Below are 11,950 nucleotides of genomic sequence, written 5' to 3'. Positions count from 1 at the left end.
CAGGTCACGTGCTTGGATTGTCATGGTTTTTGTTGGCTTCTGCCTTCAAATTCATTTGCAAAAGTAATTTAATAATCACATTCTGTTAAAAGTTTCTCTACCTTATGGCCCACTTTGCTAAAATGCGCTGGATATATATATATATATATATAGTTAGTTTCCATAGCTGAAGTTCCTTGTGTACTAAAATGATACATGTGTTGTATTATTATTATTGTATATAGAAATGAAATTCTATTTACTTTTTAATTATTTAGATAGTGGTTTGAGTTGGTTGATGTAGTTACATTTTATTGTTGTTGTTGCTTAATATAATAAGTTTTTAGTGATACCAACTATGACTAAGACTACTTTTTGTCTTGGATTGAGCTTTATCACTCTTTCTATCAAAATTATGAATAATACCGTTATCTTTTCTAAAAATAAAAAAAAGCAAACAAGTGTTACACGAGAATATTTAGTTTTTTTATTATACATTAGAGTTTAATAAATGATAAATTATAAATAGGGATAGTAAATTTTATATTTTTTTTGAATTATAAATGAAAAAAATCAAATTTAAAATAATTAAAATTGAAAATTATAAGATTTCATTTTCCATTACAAACATAAGATTTTTATATTTGGAAAGAAGAGATATAAATATAATTCGTAAATTTATAAAAAGAAGTAAATTTATATTTTTTTAATTTTATGAGACGGTTTCATTTTTTTTTTAATTTTTGACTATAAAAATAATAAATTATTATCGATATTAAAAATAATTAAAATAATAAAACTTAAACCTCCCAAATCTCTTACAAATAATATCAATTAATTCACCAAACTCTTGATTGGCATGAATTATTAGTTTAATATAAAGATATTACAACTTTTTGGCCTTTTAACACTTGGGTAGCTAAAGAAAAGGGAAAAGCAAAAGCTTTTGCTCTAAGGAAAGAGTAGTGAGTTTAAAGCAGCAACAGAAATCAATAACTAAGCATTGACTACTAATTACAAACGAAAGAAGAAAAAAAGTGCTTGATAAAAATTAAAATAAACCATTTCATACTTAAAACAAAATATCATTGACATTTAATTATATGCGAAAAGGGTAAAGATAATGTGAATAGAGAATAAAGTTAAGAACATATAAATACTTAGGGAGGTCGAAGGTTAGATAATACTTGTGTTAGTGTGGTGATTAGGTTAGGTAGTTAAAGCACGAATGATGTTAAGTGTTTAGTTTTGCTAAGATGCACCAGCAGCAGCAAGCAGGAGACACACACATTATTATTACATACATGGATGGACCCACCATATATTTGCTTTCCCACTTCTTTTCTTTTTCTTTTTCTTTTCTTTTTTCCCGCTTCACGATGCATAAATCAATCCCATCAGTGGTGGTGATTGATCTAATAGGCCACTACAGTGCATCTTACCATCTTGCCCATGTGCTCACAGTATGTGCGGATATCCCTATTCGTCCCCTTTTTTATATATAGAATATATATATTTTTTTTAATTTTAATACGAAAAGACTAAAATACGCCGAGTGGTGATCGTGGTGCGTGCATGGCATTAGCTTTTTGGTAGCCTACCTAAGTAACTTACAACAACTGATAATTAAAAAAAAAAAAAGTATTAATAAATAATAATATTAATATGCATTGAATGCCGGGAAAGAATCTCTAAAATGCCTTCGCCGGACCATCGCCGCTTGCGTGGGCATTTTAGGTAAAACATGTTCTTACATATGTTTATTATGTCTATATGTAGAGTGCATAAAAAATGTTTTTAAATATTATTAAAGATAAAATTTAAATAAATATTAAATTAAGTAAAAATTAGAACTATTGGAAAAATTAGAAAAAAAAAGAAGTAAATATCTGTCAGATTAAATTAAACCGGAAAAATAAAAACTAAGAAGAAGAAGAAAAAATTATATTGAGAGGCCATAAATAATATGGTGCTGGAATAGTTATCATCTAAATTATTGCTGGAGTTAATATAATGATAAGTTTACAATTTGATCTCACATTAACAAGATGGAGTAACAATAGGGTAAAATTGTAGATAAAAAGAAAATGAAGAGAGGAGGGGCCTCTTTTAAAAAAATAAAAAGGCGAAAATGCCTAGAAGTGCTGTAATTTGTGGAACCCAAAGCCCAAGAGCATTTTTGTCGCATTGGGAAAACTGAATATTCTCTAATCAACAATTAATAAATGCAATTATGGAACTAAGCAAATACTAATACGTGGCGGTGGCAGAGAATTTTAGAGCTCCATGTAAATTTTCTACCAAAAAAACCTCTCCTAACTCCTAAAACCCCATATTCTGTCCTAGGGTATTTTGGTCGCTTCTGGGAGATTGCAACTCCACCTTCTTTTATTAATTCTCTTCATTTTATCTTTGCTAATTGCACCTTTCCTTTTCTATTTTAATCCTACTCCAAGACTTTTAATTATCATACCATTTAGTCCTTATATTTATGTTGCATTCACTTTTAAAGAAGGACACCAACTTTAGGATTAACATGCTGAAAATTGAGAGTGTTTATAGTTAACATATTTAAAATTGACAATCTTTAATTATGATTTCTTTTTTTCCGAATCTTTAACTATGGTCGAGTGTAAAGTTTTAAACTAAAAGAAATTGGAGTGTTTTTTGTTTTTTAAATTATGTAAGAAATTAGAATATTTTGTCATTGTGTAAATATAGGAACTAAAGTTTATATTTTTCTTTTAAATATTAATGATACAATAGATCAACTAACTAAAATGTCTAATAATCGAAAAAGTCAGAGAATATGAATAGCACTTTAAAAAAAGAAGAAGAAAATAACCCAAAAAATCTTAAGAACCATGAAATAATTTTGTTTTCTTATTCTCATTAGAAGGCTATATATGTCGTGTTAGTTATATAAATTTTCACGATGGCGCACTGTCGTTGTGTTATCTATGGAATCTACACTAGTTTAAAAAATATATATTTGTTTTAACTATTTTGAAAATTAATACAAATTTAATTTTGGTTGTTAAAAAATTAACATTAAAATAGATAAAAGTATAATGACCAAATGTAGAATTATAAATAAATAATTAAGTCAGGGTCGATTCGATTTATTATTTAAAAATTTTAAGTATTAGTTATTTTTAATTGTATCTAATCGATCAGTTTACTATTAATTTTTTATTCTTTTATATGAGAGGACTTATACAATAAAAAATAATAATTTTTTTATATTCGTTATAAAAGTATAATTCACCTAATACAAATTGAATTTAAAATCTCTCACTTCTAAAAGTAAATTCTCTTGACACATGAGCTATATTTTAAATATACGCTATATTAATCATGAATGTTTTACAACCAGTGATTAATATTAATATTAAACGATTCTCAAAAAAAAAAAGTTAATATTTTTAAAAGATTAAATCTGTGTGATTGAGTACTTATATTTTTCCCGGTTTTCATACATCCAAAAGATATGACGGAATCAATTAAATTAAATTGCATATAAAAAGAAAAAAAGAAAAAAGAAAAATCGGCAGCGTGCTTAGTGATATGATTAAAGGCAAGAGACAGGGGCTAACAGCGTTGCACCCCCAACAGGTTTCCTGCCCAGTTACAGTGGAACTCCTATGCCTCTTCATGGGCCACATTGTTTTAAAGATAGTCATCTTGTATAATAAAGGGCACTTTCTAATCATATAATTATTTTGATTTCTAAGCGTCCTTACTCCATTCTATACTAATGGTGGTAGTTTAGTAGTTGATTTAAATTAAAAAAATATATCTAATAGACTTAATTATAAAAAATTAATTAAATTAGATTAAATTATCTTTTTTATAGATACTGTAAAATTTATAATACCTATTTCAACATAAAGATAAAATAAAAAAAATAAAAGTAATAAATAATCAAAAAAAATTTAAAAAGAAATACTTTCTATTCCATACTAATTGTCCCTTTTTAGTAGTTCAATTAGATTAAGAAAATATTTAAGAAGATAATTACAAGCAAGAATTAATTAAACTATACTAAATTACCCTTATTGATATTGTGAATTTTATTTTATATATATTCCAACACAAGAATAAAAAAAATAATAAAAAAAAAGAATGTTGTATTGAATATATAAAAGTGATATATAATTGAAAATTATTTTATTATAAAAAAGAGACAGTTAATTTGAAATGGAGACATCGTTTAATATAAAATAGAAAAAAAGTGATATTTAAAATGGATTAACAGAAAAAAAAAAGATAATAGAGAATTCCTAAAATAAAAATGCTAAAGTCTACCACTTTAAATATAAATTATACCTATTTTTCTCACAAACATATGAAAAATTAGAATATAACCTTTAAAAGATATTTGAAGATATATTAAGAGCTAACGATCAAACTAAAACAGATAATGTAAAGTTGTATGAAGGGTAATGAAATCTACTCTGCTAAAAACATGAACATCTAATAAATTAGTGTTTCAAGTATAAAAGTTACCATTTTAAATGAATTTTGATTTAATTAAAGCTTTTAAATTGAATATATATATATATATATATATATATATATATATATATATATATAATTAAATCTTCCATTATTAACTTATTTTGAACATACTTATGAATTTTTAATTTTAAGTAAAAATGTTGAATTATTCAAGAGAGGTAATTTGAGTGAAGGGACATTGACAGTAGCATAGTAAGCTAGAGGGTTGATCTTATGGGTTAAGTTAAGATTAAGACAATCATTAGATCAGCTGTTTTACCTATCCATCAATATCCCAGTACAAGAATAAGATCTTTGATCAGCCTGACCACAAAAAAGTTGATTGGATATTTTTATTTTTGACCCTTGTCCTAATAGTCAATTAACTAAGGTCTTATCTACTCCTTCGAGTGATTAATGCGCATGGTTTGGTGGTTTTCTGATTAGCTTAGTTGATAATTAGATTTACTTGTTTTTCTTCTTTTTGCTATGCTCCATCAAAAGATTATTTGAATCTTAAATAATCATTGGCTCCATTACTCTTGGTCTCTTTTTATTCTTATTATAAGTAACAACAGACATTTGTGAGAATTAATTATCTTATTTATATATAAAATGGCGTTTTCTATAATCATATATATCAATCATTTTATATTTAATATCTAATAAATTAATAATTTTAATATTTATGATTTATTGATTCATAAAATTATCAATATAAAAAGAATCGAACATATATTATCGAATATATATAGAAAAATGAGAAAAATGTTTAAAAATTAGTTCGAGTGGTAAGAACATTTATTTTTTGAATGGTAAAATTTTGAGTTTAAATACTTCTTTTTATACTAGATAAATTTTTATTTATATAATGAGTGTAAAAAAATGACTAGTCCACGGTTCATTTGAACGAAGGATGAATTATTTGTTTTTGAGAAAAAAAGAGAAAGAAGAAATTAGTAAGTAGGAAGTGAAAGTGTTAGTTGAAAATTAAAAATCGAAAAGTGGTGTTTATTCTTATTAAAATTAATTTAATTGGGGTTGGGGGGTGATAATGTTAGGTAGAGAAAAGAAACAGTAGAAAAATAGGATTGTAGATTTAAGGGTACCGGAGATCATGTCGAAGGGGACCCATGATTGATGACAATAGCTATATTCTGTTGTTGTTGGGCCAAAGTGGGCCCAATTTCCAAGTCATCATGATTCCAATGGTGGACCAACTGTCCAGACCTACTATTCCTTTATTCTATTATTTCCATTTCAATTCAAAATTTGATTTTCTTTCTTCAGTCTCTATGCTGCCTGCTTCTCACTTTTTATTTTCTTTTGACCTGTCATGCCTCTAACTAATCCCAGGATATTCATCCTTGACAGCGATTGTTACTCATGGTTTTTCTTCTTTTACTTATTATTACTATTATTGGTTTTAAAAAGAAAATATTCATTTTCTACTAAATATTTAAAATAACTAAATTAAATTTTTGATATAATATTATATAATATAAAGATAAGCAGCAAAAATCATTAGCTAAGATAATCATTGAAATTAAGTAAATATTAGAGCTTCCTGTTTATCAAAATTATCATATAATAAAATTTGTAGCCTTTATATAACATCAACGAATTCCTATTAGTTTGAGAAGTAAATTACAAAGTAAATAGTATTATTGCCACGAATTACGAATGTGTAAATAGAAAAATAAATTCGTTCATGTTAAAAAATATATTTTTTAAATTAATTTTATATTCGATTAAAATAATTTTTTAAAAATATTCTAAGATCGATAAAAAATATTATTTTTATTGTGTAAATTTTATTTTTCAGAAATATTATTTTTTAATTTTTTTTTCAAAATGATGGTGTAATTGTTTTGTAGTTTTTTTTTTATTGTTTTACTAAAAAATAATAAAAGATTAAAAATATTATATATTAGATAAAAAAAATAAAAAAATATAGATAGTTTATAAATTTTCCTTCAATTAATGTATCTCTTGTTTAAAAAGAAAAGAAATTGTTGTAAGAATGGAGATTATTTATCATTAATTACAATATCAAGGTCATAGTTATATTCGAGGGAAGAGGGAGGCTGTTGGTAGATCAGAACAACAACAAAAATAAATATTAATTCTGAGAATGGGCTTTTGATCTCTGAAATGGGCTTTTGCATTTGTACACGAATTGCAGTGGGTACGGCTGATATGCCTTTGAACATGGGCTGTAAAACAGATACAATATTTCTTTTGATAAAAGTTAAGATATTGCAGGACACATAAAAAAAAAAAAATGTTAATTTAAGTTTTTATATATATAAATATTTTCGAAAATAAATTAGAAAATATATTAGTATTTGATTAATTGACTATTTTAATTTAAAGTAATTGTATATTTTATGTTTTATTGATAATAAAAATATAAGTTTCTTAATTAATGTACCCCTCATGTATCTTATAATAATAATAATAATAATAATAATAATCTTATTTTGTTTCTTTTAATTTACATATAATGATTGGTTCATTGAAATATTACAAACTCATTAGAGGTGAATGGACCATGAAAAATCGAAATGCGAGTTGTATGAGTAATAATAATCCACAGGAATATACAAAAGAAATTAGATACTGATGATGTGCATGAGACCAAAATAATTATTGCCAACTGCCTTAGAATATCTTGAACCAGTAGGGTTAACGTATATATATATATACATTCGACATGGATTCATTCATGGGATTAATTGGAGAGAGCATAAATTTGGTCCACAATATTTCAAGACCACCAGTTAATTTGTAGGGAAGCTTTGTTTATTAGAGATATTTAAATCCTTTATCCAATGTGTAAGGAGGACATTAATTTGGGAGTGCTTACGGCTATATGTTTACTTCAAATTTAATTATCTAACAGATCCTCTCCTCATCCTCTACCCATGGACCACTATTTTGGACAAGGAAATAGACCTTCTGCAAAATAAGGGTGCACACAGGTAGGATTCTATGGTACACATGATAAGATGCACTAAATATTTTAATATTTTAAATACTGTTCAAATGGAAATGCAAATCATATAGTTTTGGATTAAAAATCTATGTCATAGACCGAGTATTTTGAGGAATATATGTTATATTAAAATACTTTTTGGAAAACTTTAAAAGTAATTTTTTTAATTAATTTGAAAGCTTGCAAGAATCAATATAAAATGGATTTTTTTTTGTTTAGTCGAGCTGCGTGTCCTTACTTATACATCATATTAATAAATAATTGATACAGTTATTAATTTTAAATAATTAAATATTTTTCAATTATTAAATTTAAAATATTTCATACACATATTATTTTTTTATTTGTCAAAATATTCACTAAATTAATAAGAATAAAAATACATATATAATTAATATTCTATCATGGTGATTAATTATATAATAAATAAAAGAAAAGACAAATTTTTAAAGTTGGTATTGCAATCTGAAGATGGATTAGAATAATATATCTTTTTTTTTTTCTCAATGCAGCTTTCAACAACCCAACAACTACTTCTACTTAAAAATGCAACTGGAATGAGAGCAAGAAGATGATATTAGAGACGTTCCTTCACTTCTCTTTGAAAGTTGCGTGGAGGTAAAACTTCCATTTTTTCTTTATTCATGAAGAATATGTACATAAATATATATATATAGATTATAGGTAAGATAGTTTGGTTGAATTGGTTTCTTTTTAGTTGTGATGATAGTGACAAAAAGAAATCTTTTCATATTCTTTTAAGGAAAAAAAGACTCAAAACAAATTAAGAATGAATTTGGGGGAGTTTGTCTTTTCCATTTTGGTTTGGTATGGTATGGTATGTTACCAATCCGATCCACTTCTAACTTTGGTGGGGTAAAATCAATTTGACATCTTCTTAAGTAGCCTTTGAAGTCACACAAACTGCAACCATTCTTTTCCCACCAATAATATTAGAAGCCAAATTAAAAGTCATTCTATGTTGGTAATACTAGTTTGAAACCTAACTCAAGTTAAGATGTACAACTATGATTAGACTAATTCAAAATATTGCTATCAATATTAGCTTTCATAACAAGTGTAATAGTATCTAAAGATGGAGATATGTAGACCACTTGAACCTAATAATTTAAGTGCTAAGAATATTTGGACCCCTAAACATACACAGATCATTAGCTGATAGTTCAGTTTCCTATCAATTATATGCAACCAGTACTGATGATAATCTTTTTTAAGTTCTGCAAAGAGTAGTTAAGTTGAAACTGGACTGCTAATTGAATCATACATTAAATGATACCAACTATACAGCTTATGCATATCCTGCATCCATATCAGTGGTAAATTGGATTACAAGAGATATGCTTATGCTTAAATTTGAGTTTATTAGAGTATTGGGTACCTACATACACATTTCTATTAAATTCATCAAGGCCACAAATGAATAATTAAATAATAAAACTCAATCATTCAATGCTTAACTATAGGAATAGAACACTCGTATTACTCACTCTCCCATGCTTTCTACAATACTGAATCGCCTGCCATTAGCTGCTGTCGCTCTATGCAAATCGACCAAGCCCACGTTAGCACATGTGAACACCAATCTTTGGCTCAACCGACACTTATCGTTCACCACCGCATTTCGTACACTGCTCCAACTATTACACGCGCCGCCTAGCTCGCATAGGAGCACCTCGTCAAGAGCCGAAGTACTGATTACAAACACAAAATCACCCATCACATTCACAACTGTACTCAAAATCTCACCTCTCAGCTTCTCTACTAAAAGACTGGGCATCTCGCCCATTTCTTTGCATAGCTCCATTGACTCGCTGTTTAGCTCCCATAATCTCACGCTACTAACTGTACCCTCATTGTCCCCAGTCAGACCAGTAAGAATCAGACGGCCATTAGCGAATCCAATGCAACAACAGCTCACATTTGTGTCAGGACACAGACTATAAGGTCCAGACCAAGACTTAGCTTCTGGGTCAAACCAGTAAGCGACGCCAGTGCTTTTCACTACAACGTACATTTTATTACCTTGTACAGCTGTTGAAAGCCACATTGAGGAAGCTGAGTCTTTGAAGAAAGCTGGCATGGACTCACATGTGTCCCACGAGCGTGTCTTCATGTCGTAAATCTCCACAGCTAAAGGATCGTCCTCGAAATCACATGTACCGCCGGCTACAACGACACGGTGCCCAACAACAGCAACAACAGGGTCCGTTCTCCAAACAAGTGGGGCGTCCACGTTGTGCCACATCAAATGCATAGGGTCGAAAGAGAATGAAAAGTTAGAAGGAGATAACATGTAGAGGAGTGTGGAGTGAGAGGATCGGAGGGCTGAGATGTAACTGATTGGAGGCTGCTGAACTTGAACCCAGACGTCCGAGCGAGGATCGTAGGCGTGTGCGGCTGTGGAGTAAGGAGACCGTGTGGCTTGCGTATGGAGGATAAGCCATGGTTTGATTCTGTTGAAACGATGAAGAGAAGTTAAAACAGCGCGGTTCCAAGATATGGAGACTTGGAATGTAGAGAGAAGGTCGATGAGAGGAACACGAGTGACTATGGATTCTAGGATGTCTCCATGGATTGTGGATTGTTCTTGTTCTTGCTCTCCGTTTTCTGCTTTACTAACTTTTGACATTTTCTTGCAAATGAAGAGAAAAAGAAAAAAGAAAGTGACGAGAAGAGAAGGTTCGGATATAGGTGATTGTTATAAATTAATGGATGAATGTGAATATAATTTGATTGTCTTATATAACGATGACTTGCTGATACAGTCATGCTTCAGCAATCGTGTGACTCTGTGTATATAAATATTCGTGTCCACATATACACTATGAATAATAAATTGTGACAGGTGCATGGCAGATGCAATATAATTACTAAAGAATAAATATAATATTTCTCCATATCTTCTGTATTTCTAATGAGGAGAAATTGACATATACAATAATCACTTGTATATATTTCATTCAAGGAATACCACAAATAGTAAGTTCCATGTTCCATTTACTATGTCAAAATGTATGATATTAGAGGTTAATTTATTATTATTATTATGATTGATTTTTTATTAAAATTAGTTTTTATTATAATTTAGAATTTTACTATAGAACTATTATAGCACCTTAATATTATAAGTCTATTTTTAATTATAGACTATTAATTAATATTATTTTAAATAACTTATTTATTTTATATATTTTTCTACTAATATAGATTATCAATAAATTTATATATAATTTTTATAAATTAATTTTTTAGTTAAATTGATAATAACTAAGTATTGTATATAATTGACTAATCTAGTATTTAATTATGCCAATAAATTATTAAAATTAAAATTTTATCAATATTTATAAACTTATATGATACGCATAAACCTATAACTATTGATAGTATTTTAATTTTAATAATTTTTTAATATAATTATATACTAGATTAGTGAATTATATATAGGACTTAATTATTGATTAATCAAATATTTTATTTTATTTATTTTTAGAATTTAATTAGTGGTATTTGACAACTGTAAGATTCAACTATAAAATTTTGACTTGTTTAAATAATTATAAATTAGATATAAATTTATTAACTAAAACACATATAAAACAAATAAATTATTTAAAATAATATTAATTAATAATCTATAATTAAAAATAGACTAATAATTATATGGTGGCACAATGGTACTTTAGCAAAATTCAATACTTAATCTCGTAGATAAAATGCTATAAACCGAAGATAAAATATGTTAATATCTTATCATATTATATAAATAAGATTTGATGAAATAAAATAATACTACGATAAAATAGAACATAACATAACATATATTTTTTTAAATTAACTATACAAATATTACAATATAGAAACATATTTTCTTAATATGGAACTTCAATAATTTATAATTTATTATAATAGAGAATTTATTTCTATTTATAACTGGTTTAAATTGAGACCGTAATTTTTATTATTATATAGAAATTATTCCTATATAAACTATCACTATAAAAAATTTTACACAAAGACCAGAGACATAAATGGGTCTATAAATAAATGGATCCATCTTCATATCTCTTATTTTACTATGAAACCCTACCAAGCTAATATTTCTTTCTAAAAATTTCTATTCAAGTATTTTATATATCATAATAAAAAATATATATATATATATATATTTAAATTTTAATATTAAATAATTAATATATACATTATTTAAAATTAATAAATATTTATTTATCATTTATTAATTTTACTTTATTTTAACAATGGCAAAGGCAATCAAAATTATGGTTGAGAGAGCTAGGAAAGAACAAGATTTGAAATTATTTGCATGCTAAGAACGTGGCTATTGATTGGGAATTATGAAGAAGAGAACAAGCCTACGATTATATAATATGACCCATGACTCATGCAACTGCTTACCTGACAACTATCCCTTCAACTCAACAACCCACTGCA

The 11,950-nt window shown here is 27.0% G+C and overlaps 1 protein-coding gene across 1 annotated transcript; it reads right to left on the bottom strand.

The window, feature by feature from the left end:
- Positions 1 to 8,728: 8,728 nt before the first annotated feature.
- On the bottom strand, positions 8,729 to 10,217 carry LOC8276479 (F-box/kelch-repeat protein At1g23390). Its single transcript, XM_002525353.4, has one exon. The coding sequence runs from the start codon at positions 10,125 to 10,127 to the stop codon at positions 8,982 to 8,984; it is 1,146 nt and encodes a 381-aa protein (XP_002525399.2). The 5' UTR covers positions 10,128 to 10,217; the 3' UTR covers positions 8,729 to 8,981.
- Positions 10,218 to 11,950: the final 1,733 nt, after the last annotated feature.

The sequence above is a fragment of the Ricinus communis genome, chromosome 7 (genome assembly GCF_019578655.1).
Source record: "Ricinus communis isolate WT05 ecotype wild-type chromosome 7, ASM1957865v1, whole genome shotgun sequence".
Lineage (NCBI taxonomy): Eukaryota > Viridiplantae > Streptophyta > Magnoliopsida > Malpighiales > Euphorbiaceae > Ricinus > Ricinus communis.
The sequence above is the reverse complement of the archived record's forward strand: the minus strand, read 5'-3'. Positions and strand labels throughout refer to the sequence as shown.